The sequence below is a fragment of the Dipodomys merriami genome, unplaced genomic scaffold (assembly GCF_024711535.1).
Source record: "Dipodomys merriami isolate MVZ:Mamm:240054 unplaced genomic scaffold, mDipMer1.0.p SCAF_176, whole genome shotgun sequence".
Classification (NCBI taxonomy): domain Eukaryota; kingdom Metazoa; phylum Chordata; class Mammalia; order Rodentia; family Heteromyidae; genus Dipodomys; species Dipodomys merriami.
The window spans coordinates 1,683,296-1,708,929 of record NW_027203115.1 but is presented as its reverse complement, the minus strand read 5'-3'; the positions used below and the strand labels follow the sequence as shown (position 1 = coordinate 1,708,929).

The 25,634-nt window shown below is 45.6% G+C and overlaps 2 protein-coding genes and 2 non-coding genes across 7 annotated transcripts in view; 2 read left to right on the top strand and 2 right to left on the bottom strand.

Moving 5' to 3' along the window:
* Vac14 (VAC14 component of PIKFYVE complex) overlaps positions 1 to 16,371 on the bottom strand; it is a 92,407-nt gene extending 76,036 nt beyond the window's left edge. Inside the window, exons 1-5 of the mRNA XM_070026254.1 lie at positions 15,945 to 16,371; positions 1,885 to 2,035; positions 1,386 to 1,553; positions 1,079 to 1,141; positions 140 to 247 (exon numbers count right to left, since the gene is read on the bottom strand). Of these exons, the coding sequence (XP_069882355.1) occupies positions 140 to 247; positions 1,079 to 1,141; positions 1,386 to 1,553; positions 1,885 to 2,035; positions 15,945 to 16,048 (594 nt within the window). The 5' untranslated portion in view covers positions 16,049 to 16,371. The remainder of the gene's footprint in view (positions 1 to 139; positions 248 to 1,078; positions 1,142 to 1,385; positions 1,554 to 1,884; positions 2,036 to 15,944) is intronic.
* Trnag-gcc (transfer RNA glycine (anticodon GCC)) lies at positions 3,411 to 3,481 on the top strand. The gene has a single exon. It is a non-coding gene; the product is annotated as a tRNA-Gly (tRNA).
* Positions 4,043 to 4,113, top strand: Trnag-gcc (transfer RNA glycine (anticodon GCC)). Its single transcript has one exon. It is a non-coding gene; the product is annotated as a tRNA-Gly (tRNA).
* Positions 16,372 to 19,639: 3,268 nt separating the features above from the next.
* Positions 19,640 to 25,634, bottom strand: part of Hydin (HYDIN axonemal central pair apparatus protein) — a 266,122-nt gene continuing 260,127 nt past the window's right edge. For all 4 annotated transcript variants that reach the window (XM_070026249.1, XM_070026248.1, XM_070026250.1 and 1 more), the window contains 2 exons: positions 23,082 to 23,306; positions 19,640 to 20,204 (listed from right to left, as the gene is read on the bottom strand). In XM_070026249.1, coding sequence (XP_069882350.1) covers positions 19,722 to 20,204; positions 23,082 to 23,306 — 708 coding nt within the window. In that variant the 3' untranslated portion in view covers positions 19,640 to 19,721. The remainder of the gene's footprint in view (positions 20,205 to 23,081; positions 23,307 to 25,634) is intronic.

Here is a 25,634-nt window from a genome sequence, read left to right as displayed (position 1 = left end):
AACTTTGTTTTGCCCAGGAGTGTTAAAATAAGAGGGATGACCAGGTACGGTGGCTCAAGCCTGTAATCCTAGAGAGCTGATGAGACTGGAGCAGAGGATCTCTGTGCCTGGAGGAACCACGCCAGGGGCTGGACCTTACCCAGGAGATGATGAACTGTCGGGCATACTGGTTGTTGGAGTAAATCCTTTCCCTTAACAAGGGGATGAAGCCCACCAGGTCAAACTTGTTACTCTCAGTCACAATATCCTGTGGATGAAAAGAATGTGAGCTGTCAAGAGGCAGAGACCAGGCCTCTCTGACCTACTGCATTACTGGCCCTGGGCCAGCTCCAGGGTCAGGTAACCATGAGGGAAACAGCAGAGCCTGCGTTACAGAGGTGAGGTCCCTGGAGAATCTACCTTGATACAGACCAAAACATAAGCAAAACAGGTAAGACTGAAAGGTCCAGGGAACTAACAGAATGGCAAAAACCTATTCCTGTAGTCTAGTCCAAATACCTGTTGTTCTGTCATGGGAAGAGTGGTATGGTAGGAAAACTGCTTTGCTTTGCCTAGGAGTGTTAAAATAAGGGTGACAGCCAGGTATGGTGGCTCAAGACTGTAGCTTCCCTGGGAGGCAAATCGGGGGATTGTGATATGAGGCTAGCCTAGGCATAAGTTTGTGAGATCCCATCTCAATCAGTGTTGGGCATAGTGGTGGGTGCCTGATATCTAAGCTACGGAGGAAGTACAATGGCTAGGCGCAGTGCCACACACTTGTTATCCCCAGCTACACGGGGAAGCACAAGTAGGAAGATTGTAAACCAGGCATAAAGCAAGACTCTACCTTGAAAACAACCAAAAAGGGGCTGGAGGTATCGTTCAAGCAGTAGAGCATCTGCTTAGCAAGCACAAAGCCCGGAGTTCAACCCTCCATATTCCCTGCCCCCCATCCCCCCAACTCCATGCTGCAAATCCAAAACAAAGAAATAAAACAACTAGGGAAGAACACCTTCAACATCAGAATTTTTCAACTGTACATATAGAAAAACCAGATTCTAAAAATAAGAAGATAAAAGTGATTACAAAGTAAAAATACCTTTAAAAGACGATCCAGGAGCTCAGATCCACTTTTCACATTGGGGTCTGGGTCAGCAGCTAGCTACAAGGCACAGAAACAGGAGAGAAACACAGAGGAAATGGTCACAGTCAAATTCAAGCCAAGAGACCTACCATATACCCATGGCCACCAAGCCTATCATGCAGCTTAGAACACAAAGTTTGCTCAGTGAATGGATCTGAGAAAGGTGGGGGAGGGAGGGAGGTAGGTAAAACAACCTGGCCGAGGAGTCAGGTGGAGAACTCCCATGGACATCCCCAGGGCTTTCCCAGCTACAGAAAGTTACCTTACTCAGTCCGTCAAAAAGAACATTGAAGTGGGGCAGTACAGCACCCCGGGCCACCTTGACGATGTTGTAGAGGGCCTCACAGGCATAGTAGCGTAGCCTGCTGTCTGCATCATTGAAGCAGGTCAGCACAGGCTCAATCAGCTCCTTCAGGTAGAGCCCAGAGTCCTGCAATGGGTAGAAGGCAGTGAGACAGATCAGAATGGTAAAAGGTCCTGGCTCCACAGCCCGCAGTGTCAGCTGATGCCCAAGATGCTTAGGCCTCTGAGCGGGGGCTGGGCTTAAAGATCTATCCCAAGCCAGTCTCCTAAAAGAGGGGTTACATCTGAGGATATGGCTGTAAGGCCTGGAAGCCAGTCTTGCTGGTCTTAGGTATAGGAAGAGTGGTAATAAAATGCAGATCTGCAGGACCCTGCTGGGTCTTGATAGGAAAGGTATCGATGCTTCAGTTACAGTGGAGGCCATCACTAGTGTGTCTGTCCCCCAGGAGAAGTGTTACCTTGCCCAGGGCGATAGAGCAGGCGGCCAGGCCGATGAGGCCCCCTTTCCGGCTGTGGGGGTGCTGGGACAGAGCAAACTCCTGAGATAGGGTCTGGATCACATGCTTGATTTGCATGGTGTTGTTCTGGGCCACGAATTCCCGAACCAGCCTGGAAAGAGAAAGAGGAGCTGTGGGATGGGTGGAACCAGGCTGCCCTAGCTGCATGGGGCTCCAGAGAGGGGCCTGGGATCAGGAAAGAAGAAGTGGGATTTTAGGGCAGGTCCTCTCAGTTCTGCTGTTGCCTGGGAGATGCTGGATGGGCCATGATTGTTTCCCTACTCCAGTCTCAGGTTCCTTTTGTGTATCCTCTTTGGAAGAAGGAACTATAGCACTATTTCACTTTTGAAAATCTAAGAAAATGTAAATTATTGTCCCACTGAGGATCATAATACTTCAACTGGATTTATGGAAGATTTGCTCAACTTTTACTCATGCACAGAGGGTGTGTGCATCTGGCCATTATTTCAGGGACAGCTCTAGCAATACCCTAGACTGATGGGCAAGACCCACATCCAAACAAGTAGCTGTAACAAGTGTTATACAAAGCCATCCATGGCTAATGCTCCTTAGGTGGATTGGGAACCAAATCTTTTCTTTTTTGTCCATTGTAGGGCTTGAACTCTGGGCCTGGGCACTGTCCCTCAGCTCTTCAGCTCAAGGCAAGTGCTCTACCACTTGAGCCACAGCACCACGTCTGGTTTTCTGGTGGTTTATTGGAGATAGGAGTCTTAAGGACTCCTATCTTAGTCTTAGCACCCAGCTGGATAACCAAATCTTAAAACACATTGACAAGCATTTCCCAGGTAAAGGAAAGAAGGCAGAGCTGGGTGCTGGTGGCTCACTCCTCTAATTCTAGCTACTCAGGAGGCTGAGATCTGAGGATTGCAGTTTGAAGCCAGCAAGGGCAGGAAAGGCAGTGAGACTTGAACCACCTAAAAACTGGAAGTGGAGGTATGGCTCAAAGTAGTACAGTGCTAGTCTTCAGCACAAAAGCTCAAGAGCAGAACCCAGGCCCTGAGTTCAAGCCTCACGAATAACAACAACAACAACAAAAAGGTATATTAGTTTTTTGTTGCTATAATGAAATAGGAGAAGTAGGCTACTTATGAAGAAAATTTATTTAGCTTTTGGTTTTGAAGGTTCAAGGCCATGGCTCCTGAATCAGCTCAAGTTCTAGTGAAGGACTTCTTTGCCATGACAACGGTGGACGCTTGTATGGGAGAGAAGGATCACATCCTCACGGGGCTGAGGGCTAGAACTGAGAGATGAACCAAGAGCCCCAGGTGGAAACTGAACTCCAGTTCCTAGCCCCAACTCTGAAGAAGCAGTAGCATATGAACATTTGTCAAGGATGGAGATATGTAAACCTGTCTCCCAGACTGAACAAACCAGCCAGGTGAGGCCCAGGAATCTGACAGAACTCCTGTAGTTATAGAGACAGCCCAGTGAGAAGAGTCTTGCAGATGCCTCAGAGGACAGCTGGAGCATTGGTGGTTCAGTGGTAGAATTCTCGCCTGCCACGCGGGAGGCCCGGGTTCGATTCCCGGCCAATGCAGTGTTGCTTTTATTTTTGTCTCTTCCTGGCTAGCTTTGTCACACAGGAGGAGCCATCTTTCTCAACCACAGAGGGCCTGCAGCAGCCGCCCAAGGCCCCAGTGAGTCTGGGACCACACGTTTGGCTCAAGGGAGTGACTGACTGGGGCTCCCCAGAGAAGCTTGGCTGGCTGTGGCAGCTCAGCCTGTAGTCATCCCCTGAAGAGGACTCCATTGTACAGCTCTCAGCCCGTGCTGGTGGCCAGCAGAAAGCCTAACACAAACAAAATGGAATGGGAAATTCAGACAACAGAGGGGAGACACACCCAAAGTACTTACTGAGCAGGGAGTTGAGCTCCAGTTTCTGTTTTAAGGCCTGAAGGCAAATCAATTATGTGTGTATGTGTGCACACATACTCCACATGCCCACACCCACCTTTCTGCTCCCTCCTGCTCTGGAGTGGAGGCTTACTGTTCTTGCAGCACTGCTGATGTGGCAGCATCAGAGTCTGGGCTGTGACTCAACAGACATACAAGGAGGCCTAGAATTAAAGGAGGTGCCACACAGCTGTAGACAACTGGAGCATTGGTGGTTCAGTGGTAGAATTCTCGCCTGCCACGCGGGAGGCCCGGGTTCGATTCCCGGCCAATGCAACAGCAATAAACTTTTTAGCCTTACGACACTGAACTTGAGATTTCATACAGCCTAACAAATATGTGAATACTGTCAAAGGACTGCAAATGACTTATTACTAATTTGAGGTTGAAATGGCTTTGACAAGAATTCACTGAATTTCACTCCATTCCACAAAGATCTAAAACCTACGCGTCCTCATTTTTGAAGAATGCAGGATGTGGTATACAATCAGTCCATAGGGCCAGCTGTACCTCCCTCCCCCTCCTGCACAGGCGGCCTGCCTGGCAAGCCAGGCCCTGCTTCTGTCTGACACAAATCTCAACGGCACCTGGAGTGGGAGTGAGGACATCCACTGGGCTCCAGCCAGGACCCAAGAGGGAAGCCAAGCCCTCCCCCCACTTCCAGGCATCCGCAGAACCACATCATCCCCGGCCTCCTGTTATTCCCAGAACAGTTGGGATGAGCACTCCACCCAGGAGACAGTCTCATATGGGATGATGCATTTCCTAGGCTTGAAGGGCTCTCTGCTGGAGTTGGAAGGAAACAGAAGAGTCCCTCAGGACTACAGTGTAAGGAAGGTAAGAAGAGGGAGGTTGAGGCAGGGAAAGGTGAGGTGAGATAAAGAGAATGGCTGGTGGCTGGTGGTGGGGAGTGCAGGCAGCCTCATGAGCTTCTTTCCTGAAGAGCGAGTAGGTGTTGGTTCTGGACTGCTGAGGAAAAGGTGAACGAAGTTCAGAGGCAGCATTTGGCAGGAAGCGGGTGGCAGGGCTGGAGAAACAGCCCGTAGTCAGCGGCAGACTGCTTGGCAAAGGGCTTGGCATCTCATTCTGGTGGAAGGTGGGGAGCAGGTGAAGATGGGAACCGTGGGAGGAGGGACACAGTGGTGGCTGGTGTGGACCTGAGTGGCATCCCAGGAGCTTTAGGACAATGAGCTCACACAGCGACTGAATGGCAAAGGAGCCCAGGGGTTGAGGTTCTAGTGTCTTCTCTCTGCTGGCCTCCTGACAGAGAAGCTGGGAAGCTGGGGGTACCGGTGTTCTTCACCCTTTGCAAGCCCAGAGGAACCTTCTGCTTTGCTGGATGCAAGCTGGGGTGCCTCTACCCCCCAAGTCTTACCAGGCAGGGCTCAATTCCTGCCACTACAGTCCCTAGCCATTACAAGAGGATAGGCAGTTCAGATCCTGCAGGATGACCAGCCAAGTCTCTCCTGGGGAGAGCAGTGAGTGCACTGCAGATAGAATTTCTTCATCTCCTGGCAAACAAGCACCAGCAGACAAGCAGTGGTTCCCTCTGGAGCGGAAGCTATGCAAACATGTTCTCCAGAGCCCGGGCCTGGGGTCAATCCTAGGCCACCAACAGGATGGATCTGTCTCTTAAATCAAATCAAGCTCATCCTTCGTCCAGACATGTATGGAATGAGAAGAGAGCCAGGGGCCTCTCCAGCCTGCCCGCCCAGCTCCTAACATCATCTTGCATCACAGCCAGAACTGCCTTCCTACTGGGCCAGTACGTCCCACTTCATCTGCAGGGACCCTTCCTTCCTGCCCCTCCCCCAGCGCGCTCCACTCAGCCTGCAAGGCCTGACTCAGATGCAGCCCTCTCACAGTGAGCATGTCTCTGAACCCCAAAACACTCAGTGACCTCTTTCTGTAATTAAAAAAAAATGAGCTGGTGGTGTCACCAGTTATATTCCTTCTGTCTTTACAACTCCTTGATCAAGTCTCTGAGGATTTGACACCATTCTTGGCACCTCTAGCACCAACCTTGTCTCCTTGTCTAGTGCTGAGTATCTACCAGGGGGCCAACCAACAAACACCTGCAGGCGACTGAGTCTATGAGAAGGCTGGCACCCCTGATGCAGAGCAGAGCACAAGCAGTTCGGCAAACCTGGCAAAGCCAGACTGGTGGCCTGGTAATGGTCTGTAAATGGAAACCCAGCCTGTTGGGTTAGCTAGCCTCTGTAGAACTTGAAAGGTTAAGGGCCTAGTCTTATCCCCAGTTAAAAAGAGATACCTTGTTAACTTGTCACAAGAGACACTTCCTGGGCTCTTGAAATGCATGCTGGGAAAGGCCCAGCATGCCTCAGCTGTGCACAGGATGTGACCTGAAGTGTGCCTGCTGAGGGGCAGGCATGCTCTGACTCTTCGCAGGGGGCTTCAAAGCTTCAAAATTCTGCTCTCAGCCAGCCAGGGCACAATGTGGCTCTTCACTGGGAAAGTACAGATAGGAAAGCAGAGCAAGTGAAGTTTAACAGCTGGCATCCCCAGTTCCAGGCTCAGTCTCTCTTCAAAGACTCTACAATGTCTCCGCTTTCATCTATAGCTTGGGAGTCAATGGTGGGGGGTTTTGAGGCCCACCTCGTTTTGAAGTTAATACTTAGCACAGAAACTCTCACGATCACAAATCCCTGGGGCCGTTCGCTGACACAAAGGTCTTGAGCTCGACTGTTCTATTCACCAGAAAAGAGAATCCGTGTGTGCCTGGTTTCTTCATAAAAGCACTGAAAAATCTTTTCAAGGAGGTGGTCCTCTAGCAATGGCTTAGAGCTTCCATTTGGAACTGGTCAGCAGGGTCACAGGATGGCAGAAACATCTGTCCCCAGAAGACATGAGCCCCAAAGCAGGCCAGCATGAACACATCACACAGATGCCCCTTTCTAAGAAAATGAGCCGCAGGCAGGGTGGGCTATATCTGGACCATCATCAGCTAACTAGAAAACCTGAGGTCACCTTGCACCACACAGCTATGAGCTGCCTGAAGATTTCAGGGGGTGGTTCTTCCTCAGGACAACCTCCTTCCACACCTACAACCTTTACCTTCCATACCTGAAACAGTCCCAGAGAAACCAAATCCCAGTCCATTCAGCGGCCACAGTCTCTCCCACCTCCTGCAACCACTCCCCACCCCCAAGCAAACGAACACACCCAATGAAGGTGGTAGTTCTCCTAAGCAAAAGAAAGGCTCTCAGAAGTCAGACACACCACTTTCTCCATACTTCTCCTGCTGCTGCTGCTGGGTATTCAGACATCTCTAAGCATCCCTTTACATCTTGTGGTGCTCTGAGATGAAGATCAGAAGGCAGGAAATGAGTAACCATTGGCTGAACATTCACTATATGCCAGGCAATGTGCCGTGTGCTTTGCAGGCATGGATCTAAAGTTTACACCTAGAAACAAGAACCCCAGATGGACACTACATACCCATTTACAGTTGGGGAAAACTGATGCTCAGAGATGATGAGAAACAGCACACACGAGACCATACAACTTGTGGATGTATGTTATACTTTCTCCCTCACAAGGATCAGTGAATACCAGGCCCTTTACACTTCTTATTGCACGAAACTCCATTTACATATATTATGGCACTGAACAGCATCCCATCTGCCTTTGCAGATGCCCCACTAGCCCATCCTGTGTCCTAGGTGGCGGAGGTTTCAAGCCATGGCACTCAGATTCCCACATGTTCAGAGGAGACATCCTCAGCTCTAAGAGGAGATCACTGATACCCACAAGGACTTCGTGCAGCTTTCTGAGAACAAGATAATGTATCATATCTGGTGTTCTGCACTGTGTACACTCCGATACTAGTACTTGATTAAATTCCTTCTAAGAATGTCAGCACCAAGGAGCAAAGTCAGAACCAAAGAGACAAACAGAGATCTGCATACATTATCCAGGCCACACCCATTTAACAAATGTTGATTGAGCCCCTACTCTAGTAGCTGTGAGGAAGATACAAAGATAAATCCAGAGTTGAAATGTATTCCTGCATGGTGAAACCTTCAGCATGAACTTGGGTTGTTTTCTTCTTTTGTTCCCTTCTTTCTTTCTCTCTCTCTTTCTTTCTCTCTCTCTTTCTTTCTTTCCTTCTTTTTTTTAAAATCCCCTGCCAAGTCCAATTATCTGTCTCAGCTCCTTGTGTGACACATTTTCTATGTGACATATGTATTCAGATGGCATATCCAGGCAGCAATTTCCCAAAGAGAATCTGGGTAAACATCTCCATCTGCTTTGCTGAGTATTGCAGTAATTTGGTTTTCACTTGCTCACCAGTCTCCAAATAATTGAATGGGAAAAGTGAACATGTGCCTCTGGGACAGGCCAAAGACATAAAAAAGGCTGAGACTTAACTGACAAAACACAGACTGAGTGAACACCCACTGGACATGACCAGCAGAGGATAAAAGAGTCACAGTCGGTGCAAGAGGCATGTTCTGATCTCAGGTGACAATAATTGTGACACTTCAAAAGGTTTCCTTCATACTGTAACAACACACTACTGACATTCTTTGAAACTAAGATACAGTCCATATTCCATAAATTTGCTATGTAAAGTGGACAATTTAGTTGTGGATTGTGTATATTCACAAAGTTATGCAAGCGTTCACCACAGTCAATTTGAGGACATTTTTGCCATTCTCCAAAGAAATTCTGTACCCCTTACTACTGCTATACTCCATTTCCCAAACCTCTTCCCCTCAGTCCTGGCAACCACTAACCTTACTTTTTGTCTTTTGGGGTCATCTTATATAAATGGAGTCACGCAACAATGGCATTTGTGCCTGACTGGCTTCATTCAGCACAATGTTTTTAAGGCACATTTTTTAGAAGATTAGAAAAATGGAGGCCCAGAGAGAGGTTAGGCCAGAATTACAAACACACATGTTCACAAGGGTTAGGCCAAGGAAGGCAGGGAGGAGGGGACTGGCTTGCCCTGTCTGCTGGGAATGTGGGCCCCACAGCCACAGCAACTGATTTCTTGTAGGAAGCCAGAAATCCAAATCTCACTGTGAAGTTTCTCAACTTAAAATGCTGTGTGATCCAGGCCAAACTAAACAGTACGCAGGCAGGACACAGTCCCTGGCTGCCAGCCTCTGACCCCTGGATTAAGCAATTTACTGAAGGTCCCACTGCTGGTAAGCAGCAGAATTGAGTGGAATTCTGACCCAAACTTCACAAACTGCCTCAAGACACTCAGTAATTGTGGGTTTTTTTTTTTTCCCAAGCTGGCTGACTCCAAACCAGGTCAAATGGGAAAGCTCTGCTCCATCTTCAATCTCAGACAAAGGAATCCTGTTAGCCCTGGCAAGGCACAGAGGCATTACTGGAAATTTGGATCCTCTACCTTCCAGAGCACCTACATTTGCTGGCCTTTGGTACTCAAAATTTGGACAAGATCAGGAACTTGAGATGAGTTTGGCTGGGATGAAACTCAATGAGCAGAAACAATAGTTTTGACCAGGAAGGGTGTCATCTGCCCCAGTGAGGAGACAGAGAGGACTCTGCTTCCACAGGGCCCAGCGCACACCGCTACCTGTGGACACCCACAGGAACCAAAGTGCCTGCAGGTGTTTCTCCTCCACATCCACTCTCTGGGAGAGGATAGGCAGGGTCTTAACAACCTTTTTATTAGGGTTGTAATTTTATTAGGGTCAACCCTTTTTATTAGGGTTGGTCATGGACTATGTTTCTTGAAATTGAGAGGCCACAAAACCTGAGGTTTCTTAACCTAAATACCTTGGTCTTTAGAGAAATTGTGTGGTCACGTTGGACCAAGGTGGTGGAAAGAGTTCTCCAGGTCTTTGGCCCAACAGGCACATAACACGGATATCAGATGTTGGACACTAGAATCCCTCTCTAATTTTCAGGGAGGCCTGTCATGGTGACAAAAAACCCTTTAACTGCTCACTGGAATACCACCTTCAGTATTGGCTTTGTCACCTAAACAGATGGACTCTGAAGCCTAAGGGGCAGCTCAAATCACCCTAAGCTATTTAGGTATAAAATCGCTTTTATATGTAGGCCTCCCTTTTTTGGCAGGGAAAGCCATTCAAGGTAAAGGAAGGCATCCCCCCCTCCCCCGCCACCCCTGTGCTAGACTGAACCCAAGGCCTCCCTCTTACTAAGCAAATGCTTTATTACTGAGCCTTACACCCAGCCTCCTCTCCGCCTGTTTTTCTGAGACAGGGTCTTGCTATGTTGCTCAGGCTAGCCTTGAACTTAAGATGTTCTTACTTCTATTTCCTGAGTGCTAGGATTACAGGCCTGTGCTACCACATCCAGTGTGTGAGGATGCTGAAGCTCTAACCCCCAATTGACCACAGACACTAAATAAAGTCTTAAGAGTAGAGCTCTGATCTCATATGATTAGTACTCTTAAAAGAGACACCCAGGACACCTCCCCCGCCCCCCACTGCCACACACACACCAAAAGAAGTGGGCATATGAGTACACATGTGAGAACAGCTGCCTGCGAGCCAACAGCAGAGGCTCGGAATGAAATCTACTTTGCTAGTACCTGTATCTTGGGTTTTCCCGTGTCCAGAACTGTGAGAAATAAACTGTTACTGAAGCCACCCAGACTGTGCAATTTTGTTATGACAGTCTGGGCAGACTATTTACAATCACATTTGTGCACTTAGCAGGAGCTTTTGAGAAAAGCTCAAAGCATACTTAACACCTCTCAACTTGCATTATTCCCCTTCACCTTCCACTCCACTGAAGTGAGCAATTCGAGCTAGAGATCATGACTATACACGGAAGCCTGAGATTTCCACCTCCTTGTAAGCAGCATCTGCTGCTTCTGCCCATGGAATAAGTATCCTATTTTTTTTAGCTCTTCTTTAAAGGGATTCCTACTCACACTTCACCATGACCACTGAGCTCAAGCAGATAAGGCTGTGGGTTCGGGAAAGGCAGAGGCAAACCTGATGGGCAGCCAGGCTTTCTTTTTCCAAACTCCTGCCAAGAGCCAGCAAGCTCTGGGATGAGGTGAGTAGAAATCTAACTACATGGAACTAGAGGTCTCGAAGGTGTGGCAGATTCAGGACAATGGCAGATTCTCAGGCCCAGAGATTAGGGATCTTGGGGAGGCCATTATTCTGCCAACCAAAAAGTAATAAAAACAGTACTGACAATTACAAAGAATTAGAACAATTGTCTCTCTATAGTATATAACAATTATAACATGCTGGATATTGTACTAAGCACTTTACAACATTAGTGCAGGTTATCAAATAATCTTATGAATATTCTTCTTATTTTACAGATGAGGACATTGAGGAGAGCAACTCAAGGGCCCTTCCTCTACCATCATGTGGCCTCCTAAGAAACAGGGTGCATCGAAGGCAGCTAAGAACAGTATTACACATTTTTATTTCTGAAGCATGTGAGCTGACTCATGTCAGCTACACAAGCAACTGTCCATATTCTGACATTTTCTTTACAGGTTGTTGGCAGAGATCTGGTTGAGGGCCACTTTGACCAGGCCATATGAAGACTATATTCAAATATACAATATTCTATGTATAGAATAGATTTGTTGTTGTTGAATTCAGGGCTTGGGTGCTGTCGCTCAGCTCAAGGCTAGTACTCTATCACTTTGAGATATAGTGCCACTTCTAATTTTCTGGTGGTTAGTTGGAGATAAGAGTCTCATGCGCTTTCCTACCCAGACTGGCTTCAAACTGTGATCCTCAGATCTCAGCTTCCTGAGTAGCTAGGATTATAGGCGTGAGCCACCGGCATCTGGCTGAACAGAACTCTTCAAACTTTAAGATGTGCAATAATCACCCAGGGATCTCGTTAAAGTACATACGTTGATTGTGAAGATCTGGCTCATGTGAAGCTGGAGTCTCTTTCTAACATGCTCCTGATATTGCTGTTTGAATAACAAAGTCCTTAGCGTGCAATATTATTTTCTCTACCAAAAATGTTATGTATGGACACCACACATCAAATGGCACTAAGCACTCTGTCAAGTGCTGAGGAAAAAGAAACAGGGTTTCTGTTCTTAGGGAGTTCAAAGTCTAGTAGAGGCTCTAGGTAGGGAGTTTCTCTGAATTTCAAATCAAGGGTAAGATGAACACAAAATGAATCCCATTAAGGACAAAGCCCATACAGAACCACCTGCAAGGTGAGAACTCTTGCACAGGCTGTGTTGGAAGCAGCAATAATGCTGAGATGAATAACTTTGTCCAAGGACCCAGCACATAATTCAAGCCAGGATAAAAGCAGCCATTTCTTTCTTTTTTTTTGAAACATTTGGTCTTTATTTTATTAAAAACATCAAAACCAAAGAAGCAAGATTAAGTGAGGTAACGTAATTTGCCCAACCTGGCAAAACCACAGGGGTAGGGGCAGGACTGGTACCAGCATCCATACCTGCCTCCCCTCTAATAATCTCTACTTTTGTTAGAAATGGAAAGCTAGAGTGTCACTCCTTAGGGAGGCCAGGCCATTGGAGAGGCTGGTTTCTTTTTTTGCTAGTTCTGGGGCTTGAACTCAGGGCATGGACACTGTCCCTGAGCCTCTTTGTGCTCTAGGCTAGCACTCCACCACTTGAGCCAGAGTGCCACTTCCAGCTTTTTCTGAGTAGTTTATTAGAGGTAAGAGTCTCATGGACTTTCCAGCCCTGGGCTGGCTTTGAACAGTAATCCTCAGATCTCAGCCTCCAGAGTAACTAGGATTCAGGTGTGAGCTACTGGCACCCAGTAAGCAAGGCTGGCTTTTATTTGCCTTTGTTCAAGGAAATTCTGTGCATCCTGCTTCTGGCCTATCTCCACCTATACTCTTTTCAAAGCCCATCTCCATCTCTACACTTAATCATACATGCCTCAGTCAAACTCTAGGGTTTTATTACAAATGGATTTGATTGCTAGAGAGATGCTCTCCAATCTTTCTTCTGTGCCTTTTTCCCTCCTAACATCCCTCCAGGGAAGGTCAGCAGACCACTGTGGAAGAGGAATCTGAGAAAAATGAAAGAGGATCATGCTTTCTCCAAAGTCCTTTGAAGCCACTACCAAATCCGTCTGGCTCCAGCTGAGAATATCCAGGTAGAGGAGTTTAGCTCTTCCCTTCAAGGTCCTCCATGTCTACATCCTGGGGGGCGTTTTATCTTCTTTGGTCGTTTGCACTGTGCTTCACTAGTCCTGGTTGGCTTTGAAGGGGCTTCCACTTCCATAGCAAAAGCAGCCATTTCTGAGAAGCCAAATGGATGATAGGACAAAAGTGGGTGGTAGTACGCTACTGTTTAGATCTTAAGTGTCTCCCAAAGGTCCATGTGTTAAACTTAGTCCTCAGCGTGGTACTACTGGGAAGTAGTAGAAACTTTAAAGAAGTGAGGCCTACTGGGAAATTATCCAGTCATTAGGGGTATGGCTTTGAAGGGGATATAGTATGACTGTACTCCCTCTTCTTCCTTCCACAAAGTGATTGGCTTTGCTCTACCACATACTCCCTGCTATGATAGGATGCCTCAAGGGTCAAAGGCTCAAAAGCCATAGGGCAGCCAGGTGCTGGTGGCTCACACTATAATGCTAGCTACTCAGGAGGCAGAGATCTGAGGATTGTGGTCTGAAGCCAGCTGGGGTAGGGAAGTCCACAATACTCTAATCTCTAATTAACTACCAAAAAGCCAAAGGTAAGGCTGTAGCTCAAGTGGTAAAGCACTAGCCTTGAGTGAAAAGGTGAAAGGACAGGACCCAGGCCCTAAGTTCAAACCTCAGTACTAGCACAAAGGAAAAAAAAAAGCAATTTGAACAGAACCACAGACTGAAACCTCAAAAACTGTCAGCCATAATAAATGTTCTCTCTTTATAAATTAATTATCTTAGGTATTTGATATAATAATGGAAAGCTAACATACACACAGAGCCAGCTTCAAAACCAACCAAACCCATGGACATGCAACCACGTTCATACATCATCTTTGGGTCCCTCTACTCAGTATAGCAGTTCTTATTAAGACTTGCTAGCACTGGAGAGCCAGGATACAAACAGAAAGTTGTATGAAAAGAGAACCGTCAAGAAAGTGGTACCTGAATAGAAAAACAGCTACAGTGGACACACAATATTAGAGCTGAATGAGAATCTTCTTAAAAAATGAAACCCCCTTAGTTGAGGAGGAAACTAAAATCAAAAGCACTTTTGGAAGTTGTTCTCCAGAGACAATTTTGTTTCTCAAGGGATATTTGGCAATGTCTGAAGATGATCTGGGTTGTTACAATTGATGGAATACTACTGGCACCTAGCGGGAGGAGGCCAGAGATACTGGTAAAAATTTTTATGAGACACAGAGAGATCTGCCCTCTATAACCAAGAATTATGTATTCCAAAATGTCAACAGTGCTGAGGTTATAAAATCCCAAGTTAAGGAATCTGCCCCAGGTCAAACATGAGTGTCAAATAAGGGAATAGATTTAGGCTCTCAACAGAACACCGTGCTATGATAGAAGTAACGATGGATGGTGTGATTGAGGAATTTTTTTTGGGGGGGGGGGAGGGGGGATTGGTCGTGGGGCCTGAACTCTGGGCCTGGGTGCTGTCCCTGAGCTCTTCAGCTCAAGGTTCGCACTCTACCACTTGAGCCACAGCACCACTTTCAGCTTTTTCTGCTTATGTGGTGCTGAGGAATTGAACTCAGGGCCTCATGCATGCGAGGTAAGCACTCTACCATTGAGCCACCTTCCCAGCCCCTGACTGAGGAATTTTAAAACTTCATTTAAATAATTTATTTTTTTTTGGGGGGGTAAGAGTTGTGACGCAGCCCAGGCTGCATAAACTTGGGATTCTTCTGCCTCTGTCTCCAGAGTGCTGCACTCACAGGAATGCACAACCACTCTGGCTAATTTAAATGTAAATAACCATCTTGACCTCATATATGGTATATACATACACACATCTGAGGGAAGCTAGGAGGAGGGCACAGAATCAGAGGGAAATGGGAAAAAAATACAACAGAGGGGCCCATCAGCTGCACTGGACATTGATGAAATTGAACTAAGCAACTTAAGGGCAGTGATGGGAGGGAGGGAATGAAAGGGAAAGAAGGAACAGGTAACACTAAGCAAAAGGAAAGAAATGTACATATCACCCATGTGGAAGAAATAGTTGTATTGTCAAAGCTTATGGAATTCACAAACTTTATAGACCAAGATAATGACAATTTGCCTTGTGAAGGTTAAAATGTGTTTGTGACTTTAAGTATCATTATCATACAATACTGTAAAATTTGTGAAATTTATGCAATCACATAATTTCAATAAAATTATTTTTAAAAATGTAAATAAACACATTACCCTTGTTAAGGTAGAACTGCAATCCATTTTTTTTCCTGATCTGGAGCCTCAAAGTTCTTTAACTTTCACAGCCTTCTTTCTATTCCGAAGCCCCCTTATCCACCTGACTTTATCACTAAGATTTGGCTGTGTAAATAAAACCCCCACAAAAGTAAAATTTGAAAAATTCCCAGTTAAAAAAGTCCCTATTTGAGCACTGAGAAACAGTAAAATATAAGATCACATTTATACATACATGTAATAGTGCTGGAGAAGCAAGAAAGGTCAAACTAGTCCTACTTCCACTTGCAAGGAAGGATATGCAACCCTCTGAGCTTTAAGATCATGAGGTCCACTTGACCACAGTTCCTTTCACTTCTCAAAGCTGGGTAAGAAACCAAGTACCAAGTAGGGCCATATCACTAACAAATTCTTCATTTCTGACTTCTCTCCTCCCATCAGAGACCACACACTGATCTGCTGGGTTTGATGGGAGACCACACCGAGGACTCACCAAGTGCCAGGCACGGTGCTGGGTACCACACACACATTATGCCAGCTTCATTCTCACTGCAGCAGCCCTTTGGAGCCTCAAGAGGTTAAAGAACTTGGCCCAGATCACAACCAACCAAGGGGAAGGCTGGGACACCCAGTATGACTGCAGAGCTCCCGCTCTTAAGCATCGCGCTAGGCGGCTGAAAGCACGTAACTAGCATCGCTGAAAGGCGTGAGAAGGACCCCCGACCCCCCGGGGGGCGCGGGGCAGCCCGGGTCCCAAGTAGCTCTTACTTCTCGATCTCCAGCGCTGCCACCTTCCGTTTCTCGTAGAGCTTGTCATTGAGGGCACGCACGATATTGGGAGTGAGCGGCGCGAAGTCCTTCTCGGGGTTCATCGTGGCAGCTCGGGGTACGCCCCGGAGCCTCGCGACTCCTCCTTAGCCCCCGGCAGCAGGGACCGCGCCAGGGCCAGGGAAGTCTGCGGCTCCGCGCTGCCCCCGGCGCCGGCTCATGGGCCACGCCACCCTGGGCCCACCTGCCTCGCTCCGCTGCCGCCGCGCACGGTCTCAGAATCCGGGCCTGGATCCCGCTTTTTCACCCCTGACCTCAGCCGCCTAACGGCTCACGCGACTAGCTCCCGCCCGGAACCGGCAGCGCTCACTGGGCAGCCGCCATGTTACTCCAGTCACATGACACTGCAACAACTTCCGCCTTCCGCTGTGAGGACCCGCCCACCTCCAGCCACGCCCCCACGCGTAAGCCGCAGGTGGATTGGACACACCCATCAAGCCCCACCCATTCCCCCCCAACCCCCACTAACCTGCTCCGCTCCAGGTACCCTCAGTGTTGTGGGTAGGTTCGGTACTTATTGTAGTGGGTTTCTGTAGACGTTCGTGGGACCGTAGGGGTTCTTGGAGCCCGACTCAGTATACGCAAGTATTTCTCACCGTCATTTTCTCTGTATTCTAACCACTAGTATTACTTAACATTTTCTAAAATAAATTCACTTAAAAAACCTTAAATCTCACTTTCTGCCTTGCTCTAAAATCATGTCTCCCACCCCCACCCCCATCGTGGGGGCATTTTTAATGACATTAAAATAAATTTCCCAGTTAAGAGTGCTTCTCTCTGTCCATCCCTAAAATTCTGGATACCACAAGCAGCAGTTACACCACTACTTGTAAACTAGGGTATGTTTCCAAAGTTCTGACAGCCAGGAAGCCTGGGTTATAGACAACAGTCCAGATCTGCTGAGCGCAGGTGTCTAGAGGATCCCATTGGAAAGCAGCCCTTTCCGATCCTTTCACAGTAGATGGGTAGCTCTGTAGTAAAATCAGGGGAAAGGACAATTTGTGGTGGTAGTTTGCTTGAACATACAGTAACAGGGAGATGCTCCAGAATTCTTCATTGTGAGTAAGACTTACAAGGGGCTAGACCACCATGGAGCCCAAATGATTATTAAATATGAATGGCCTTGGATACCTATGGTACTCTTCTTTAATGAGTTAAAAGTATGCACATTAAACGATCTTGAAAGTGGAGCATTGTTTTCAATTCATAGATTAGAAACAGAATGAATAAGGGATTATGGAAGACAGATATCTAGAATGGACCCAAAAATTCTCATCCCTTTACATATATGTCCTGTACAAAATCCTCCCCTTGAATGTGAACAAGTTCTTGTGAGTACAATAAAAATTATATTCTGTATATATAGAACATGTAATATTCTATATTATATTCTGTGGCAGAAGGCATTTTGTAGATGTAATCAAGATTGCTACTCAATTGATGTTGAGAGAGGGGCGATTATATAGGTGTCACCTGAACTAATCACCTGACCTAATCCTCAGTTAGAAATTTGGCTGGGAATATGCCTTAGTGGTAGAGTGCTTGGCTAACATGCATGAAGGCCTGGATTCGATTCCTTAGTACCAGATAAACAGGAAAAGCTGGAAGTGGAGCTGTGGCTCTAGTGGGTAGAGTGCTAGCAAAAGAAGCTCAGGGACAGTGCCCAAGCCCTGAATTCAAGCCCCAGGACTGGCCAGAAAAAAAAAAATCTCCAGACAGACTTGATGTGGGAGGGAGGTTCTCCTGCTGACTCAGAAGAATAAACCGGTCATGTTGTGAACACATGATGGTAAGTACAGTAGTCTCTAATTTCGGAGAGCAGTCACCTGTCAGCGATTGACAAGAACGTGGTGATTTCAGGCAACAGTATCAAGGAAATGAATTTCGCCAACACACTGAAGATCTTGGAAGCAGATCTTGCCCTAATGGAGACTCCAAACAAGGATGCAGTGGTCCTTGAGTTCAGCCTTGTGGGTTCCTGAACTGAGAACCCAGTTGCCCATTCTAGATTCCTAACTAATAGAAATTGAGATGATAAATGTACTATTTGAAGTTGCCAGGTTAATGGTTAATTTGCTACACAGCCATAGAAAACAAAAACAGGGCTAATCCAAAACTCAGTTAACCATGGAAAAATTTTATCTAGAAAAAAATCTATAAAATGCCTTCTTTCTTACTGGTAGCATATGCATAGGTGGAAAAACCTGTGAATTCATCTATTTGATGAAGGAAGGTGCATCTACAATATGAAACCTTCCTAATACACAGATTCATCTCTAGGGGATGTATTGCTTAGTAATTTTCTCCTCTTACCTTGAACATGTACTGCCAAGGACATTTGCAAATGTCTTGCAGAGTTTATGCATTTATGATTTGGTGATGGTTGATGCAAAACAAAATTAACGTGGATGATATGGTTCAACTTCTTCAATGTGTACTTACTTCTATTGGATTCATATCTAATATAATATTTCATCTATTTCTTTGATTTCTGATTTGGCTTTTTTCTTAAAGGTGAATGCAATTTCCCAAGGGTCATAATATGATCTGGTTTTTAATAACTGAAGCAGTGCAGATTTTTTTTAACCAGAAGGAACTCTTTTATCTTGAAATTACTTTCTGGATCAGGTTGCTAAGAAACCAGTTTCTTATTCAAAGTGCAAACCTGTGCTTGGACCTACCTTTAGGCCAGAAGTTCCTAGAAAGAATTGGCTTCTTTTCTCTGATTTCTTGGAGACAGCCACTGATTAAGGCTAGTTATGCACAAGATGGGCAGTGATCCTAAGAATAAAGCCCCAGGGCTAGCCTCGTCTACCTACTCTGCATGATTTCACCCTCTTTCACCCTGGTGTACAGTCTGGCTGCTCCTGCCATGCTCTTCTAGACTAGTTGACAACTAAGATGCCTGGTTGCATGCTTACAAGATGCAGATACAAGTCATCTGCATCTGTGTAGTAGCTGTTATGATCAATTATGTAACTGTTCTGTAATAACTATTAATTATAGCTACTACCAAATTATGTGAAAGTTATTATACAACTTTGATGCTGATGACATTGTAAGAAATTGTACCCCAGTCAAAGCAGTTTCTCCAACAGCAATGTAATTTTAGCTGGAGTTTTAGGGCAACATGGTTAAAGTTATAAGCAGCCTGGGGAGGATACTTGTGGGTGTTCTTGCAGGCTCTCATCAATGTCATAATATTGTCACAATCTCTGACTTGAGGTATGTTGCCCCCAAAACTCAGTGGTCAGACTTAGTGTGCCGAGTGGTCAGACTTAGCATGCCACATTTAGCAAGAGTTCTGTCAAACAGCACCAGGGAGCCTTGCATATGGTTTTCTGTGTATCGTGACATTTTTTTTTGTCTATGTGCCAGTACTGGAGCTTGAACTCAGGACCTGGCATTGTCCATTAGCTTTTTCACTCAAGACTAGTTCTCTACCACTTGAACCATAGCTCCACTTGTTTTTTGGTGGTTAATTGAAGAGTCTCACAGACTGTTGTATCTTGTAGATCGGCTGTGTACAGCTGTTTTTGATATGCTGATTTAATATGGGATATATTTCATATATGCAGTAGATAAACATATAATACAGAAAGAACTGTCACTGTAATTAAATGAGGACAAAACAGTTCCTTTAGAATACTATTTTATTCTCTCTTCAGTGGATGTGACTCTTAGCAGTGAGAAGTTTTTAGTAACCTCGGGGATCATCTAAGGGGTGATCCCCTTCAGGTAATAAACCCATTTAATTCCACTATCACCGCTTTCTCCCTGAGAACACATCACAATCAGTTTGGTGGTGATAGGGGTTTTGCTGCCTGAAGTGTTTCCCTCAAAGTAGACTGTGATATTGTTGATCTTCTTGGGCCGCACAGAGTCTGAAGCACGGATGGCAAAGGCTGGATTCTCCACAATGAAGGAGAAATTCGCTGTATGCAGGAAGACGTTCTTGAAGGGGATCACTATGTTGTACCCAGCGCGGATCACATAGGGGCCCTGAGGCTTGGGAGGCAGAGCTACTCCAAAGAGGGGGATGGTATACTCGCCACCTATAAGTGACGACAGGATCAGGAAGCCCTTGGTCTCACCCAAGTGGCTGGGTTCAAAGAAGACTTCCACGCTGACTTCAGTGCCGCCCTGGGATCCTGGGGCTGCACTAATGACTCTTTCCGTGTGGAAGTCTGGACTGTCTGTCTGAAAAGAGAGCAAATGAACTTTACTCACACAGGATTCTAAAGAGCATCCCAGCAGCTCAAGTCCATCCCAGTTCTTTAGATCCTGGTCATGCAATAACTTATGATTTTATCAGCTGGGGAAGGTTATGAAGTTGAGTCATTATAACCTATACATCTGAGGCTCTTGCAGGGTAGGTATTATTCATTATTATCCCAACATTGTTCCCAAGAAGTAGAGGCAGAGATGTCAGCAATGTGCTTTGAGACACACACTAGATTCCTGTGGTTGGGCAGACATCAGGGCTGCTCCTTCACACCTGGTTCTTCTTTCCCTTTTTGCACAGGGAGGATAGAACATTCTGGTTCCTCATGAATAAGGCAGAGCTAGTTCTACACAATAAGGCATTGCATTGCCTGTTCAAGTCCGATCAGGGCCTTTTCACCCCTCTGGTGCTGTGACAGGAAATGCTTGAGATGGTGGTTGTTCTTCACCTGGATTCCTAAGCGGTTGTGAAGACCAGAGTCCTCACCAGCAAGAATTGGACTTTTGTTCTTTCCAGCTACCGAGCTCTGAGGCTTGTCACTACAACGTAGACTCTCTTAAATGAGGTGACAGTCAAGAAGACTATCCCTCCTGATTATAGCTACAGCACCTCTGATTTTTGTTAGAAACATGACCATCCCAATTGAAAAGCTACTTTTCCTAATTCCCCTTTTTGATAGGCATGGCCTGTGACGTTTTGTTCAGTGAAATATCCAGCAAAGTGATGCGTCTAACCCCCTGATCTGTCTCCCTTGTAACTGCTAGAGACATAGATGGCATGGCAAGTCATCTCAACCCATGTGGGCCAAAATAATTCTCTGCAGAGAGGATACCAGGACTGGAACCTGGGTGCCCGATGGCACAGGGCTGCCATTTCAGCTCACACTGCTAGTATCTACATTGTTGCCTGTAGGCGGAAGGAATAACTTTCCATTTCGACTTTCCTACTGGTTTTTGTTTTAGTAGTTAAAGCTAAATCCCAGTTGATATAATAGCAAATGTATTACTAATGTATATACTGTGGTTAAGTACAAAGAAAAAGAAAGCTTTATATACATATATGAAAGTCCTGTGGGGCTGGGGGTTGCTAGCTGTAGTTTGAATGTCCCCACCAAAATTCACATTGAAATTTAATCCTCACTGTGAGGGCTTGAGATGTAGAATCAGGGGGGACCTATAAGAGGTCACTGGGTCAGGAGGGCAGCCCTCCTGAATGGGTTAATCCCTTCATGGATTAGTGGATTAGGGGTTTATCTTTGCCAGTTATCAAAACCAGTTTGGCAGGGCTGGGAAGGTGGCTCAGTGGTAGAGTGCTTGTCTTGCATGCATGAGGCCCTAAGTTTGATTCCTCATAAGCAGAAAAAGCTGGAAGTGGTGCTGTGGCTCAAGTGGTAGAGCGCTAGCCATGAGCTGATAAAAAAATTGATCAAATTTTTGATCGATTGATCAAAAAAATTGATTTAAAAAAACACCAAAAAACCCCCAAAAACCAAAACAAAAAAACCAGGTTAGCTTTTTTTTTTTTTTTTTTTTTTTTTGTCGGTCGTGGGGCTTGAACTCTGGGCCTGGGCGCTGTCCTTCAGCTCTTCAGCTCAAGGCGAGCGCTCTACCACTTGAGCTACAGCCCCACTTTCGGTTTTCTGGTGGTTTATTTGAGATAGGAGTCTCACGGCCTTGTCTCTCCTGCCTGGGCTGGCTTTGAACCGCGATCCTCAGATCTCAGCCTCCTGAGTAGCTAGGATAACAGGTGTGAGCCACCAGTGCCTGGCTCCAGGTTAACTTTCTACTTCAGCTGTACACCTTCTGCCACATGATGGCCTGTACTTTCTGGGGGCTTTGAAGAGAATACTTACCAGCAGGAGGCCCCTGCCAGATACAGCCCCTCAACCTCAGACAACACAGCTTCTGAAACTGTGAACTGAATAAACCTTTATTCTTGACAGATAGTGGTATAAACTTACAGCAATGGAAAATGGACTAAAACAGGGCTCTTACTTTCATTTGTAGTTTAGAAAGTTAATCCACTCATATGATAAGTGGTAAAACTAAAACTATAACTTATGATCACCATGTAATACTATCTTTCCCTGATCCCCTGAGTGTGATGTAGGAAGGAAGCAAAATTTCTATACCAGCCTGCTTGAGAAAGTAAAAGTCAGTAAGGAAGAATCCAGGCCTGGTATGGTTTGTTTTTAGTTGGAAATTTCTAGGCAAGAATCAGGCCTCCAAAGCAAGGTTCACTATGACAATGAAGCCACTCTATTCTCTGTTTCATCTCTCTGCAACTTCATAGGTCATCTTCTTATTACTATTACTACTACTACTATTACTACTACTACTACTGTTGTTGTTGTTGTTGTCAGTTGTGGGGTTTGAATTTAGGGCCTGGGTGCTATCCTTGAGTTCTTTTGCTCAGGGCTGGAGCTCTACCACTTTGAGCCACAGTTCCACTTCCAGGTTTTGTGTGGTTAATTAGAAATAAGAATTTAAGCCAGGTGCTGGTGGCTCACCTCTATAATCCTAGCTACTCAGGAGGTAAGATCTGAGGATCACAGTTCAAAGCCAGCCTGGGCAGGAAAAGTCTGTGAGACTCTGATCCCCAATTAACCACCAGAAAACCAGAAGCGGTGCTGTGGCTCAAGTGGTAGAGTGCTAACCTTGAGCTGAAGAGCTGAAGGACAGCACCCAGGCCCAGAGTTCAAGCCCAGAGTTCAAGAATTTAACAGGCACTTTTCTGCCCAGGTTGGCTTTGAATTGTGATCATCAGATCTCAGCTAGGATTATAGGCATGAGTCATTGGTACCCAGGTCTCTGTTTTGAATCCCTACTCTGGCAAGGGAAGGGCCTGCTTACCCTGCAGTAGTACTCTGTCTTCTGCCGTGTATAATTGGTGAACTTGGCAAAAACACTTTGGCTGCTTCCAAGAACAGTCTGGAAGTGGACAGGCTTCTCAGGAACTGCTGGCAAAGCCTTCATAGCAAGCTCATACTGATAAGAACCCAAATCACTGTTGTGCAAAGTAAGTTTTCCATAGGTTTCTCCAGCTTTCAGGGGTTGGAATTCAAATGAGAATACTCCCTGGAAGAGAAGATGAGGCTCTGGTCATGTTGGAAGTCTGACCATCTCCTGCTCATCTAGTGACATACCCAAGGCCTCACAGCACGCTGGCGGCAGGCTTGGGGCATCACGTACAAGCACGCACACAGATCCCAAGCTAGTAGACCCTTGTCCGAGCCATTTCACTCTCACTTTCCTGCACCCTTTCTAGCATTCTCTAGCATTCTCTAGTTCAGGTATTTCTGTGTCTGGAATCTCTTTGAATTAAAGAAACAGGTACTCGATTCTCTCTGAAAAAGCAAATTTATGAAGATAGTGGTTTCAGTAGAAAGAGTAAAGGCCAAGGAACTCTTTGCCCAGAGCTAAGCTCAGAAAAGTTTATTCAAGGGAATCTTTTTCCTCCCTTCATCATTACCTATTACAAAACAAAACAAGGACTAGAGTGTGGCCTATTGTGGCAAACAGGGAGATTGAGTCAAATGCACCATTGGTAATGGATTGGTTAATTAACTGAAGCTGTGACTCAGTGGTAGAATGTTTGAACTCATAGTTCAAACCTCAGCCCTACTCCCCAAATGCTAGTCAAATCTAGTAAAATATGTGAATTCAATAATATATGAAGTAAAAGTTGCACTAACCATCCCCAATAATTCCTTCTTTTTTGTTTTTGTTTTTTGTTTTGCCAGTCCTGGGGCTTGGACTCAGGGCCTGGGCACTGTCCCTAAACTTCTTTTGTTCAATGCTAGCATTCTACCCTTGTGCCACAGCACCACTTCCAGCTTTTTTCTATTTATGTGGTACTGAGGAATTGAACCTAGGGCTTCATTCATGCTAGGCAAGCACTCTGCCACTGAGCCACATTCCCAGCCCAGGTTTCCTTCTTTGGTAGAATATTATATAGCTATAAAAAAGAGTGAAGTTGTAAAAAAAAAAAGCTATAAAAAGGAGTTATAAACACTGCAATGAAAGGTATGGATATTGTTAGTGGAAGAAATGAAGTTCTAAAAATGTATATGAAGTATAAGCTCAGTTTTTTGTCTTTTCTTTTTTGGTACTAGGGATCAAACCCAGGACTTGCTAGGCAAGCACTTGGCCACTAAGCTACATCTCAGCCCAATAAATTTTTGTGGAGAATTCTATCTATATAAATATAGACTGGAGATTGCAAAGATACATTACCAAATTGTAATAGGTAGTTATATCCAAGTAGGGGAAATGGAATTATGGGAGTTTTGTCTTTCTATTTTGTATACTTCTGTAGGGCTGAAATCTGTTTTACTAGTATATAACTAGTTTTTATTGCAGATATTGGAATAAAAATAAGATATCAGCGGGGCTGGGAAGTTGGCTCAGTGGTAGAGTGCTTGCCTTGCCTGAGGCCCTGGGTTTGATTCCTCAGCACCACATAAGCAAAAAGAAAAAAGCTGGAAGTGATGCTGTGGCTCAAGTGGTAGAGCGCTAGCCTTGAGCTGAAGAGCTCAGGCCCCACTACTGGACCCCCCCCCCCCAAAAAAAAAGACATCAGCAATGTCATAGATGTTTAACAGAAAAGAATATGATATAAAATTTTAGCTGAATTTTAAACACAATTACAACTTAGATGAGTGGAGAGAGGGACAAATAAATACCAACTACAAGAAGATATAGAAAATCTATAGTCCTAAAACCATGAAAGAAATTTAACCAACAATCATGGACTGGGATGACAGGTGTGGAACGCCACACTCAGTTTCTATTGAGATGGAACCTTTTAGACTTTTCTTCCCTGGGCTGGTCTGGAACCACAGTCCTCCTGACTTTAGCCTTCCATGTAGCTAGAATGACAGATGGGAGCCATGGACTCCTGGCCTTTGCTTTCCTTATACCACATGTATCTAGGCTACTCTGTGTGTGTGTGTGTGTGTGTGTGTGTGTGTTGCTGGGATGTGAGTCTAGGATCCCATGTATGTCAGGCAAGTACTCTACCCCTAGCTATTCCCCTGATCCTACACTTCTTTTGTAATTAGAAAAATAAGAAAAACAAGCTAGGTGCTGGTGACTTAGGCCCTGTAATCCTAGTTATTCAGGAGGCTGAGATCTGAGGATTGTGGTTTGAAACCACCTTGGGCTGAAAAATCGCTTTGAGACTCTTATCTCCAGTTAACCAGTCAAAAACTGGATGTGGTGCTGTGGCTCAAGTGGTAGAGTAATAGCCTTGAGCACCAAGAGGCTTAGGGACAGTGCCCAGGTCCTGAGTTCAACTGAGAAAAGAAAAGCAAAGAAAAGAAAAACATTTTCAGCTTGAACATGACAAATAAACAATAGAGACAAGGACCAGTAAAGAAGCTCATTTTAGCTGGGTGAGGCTGA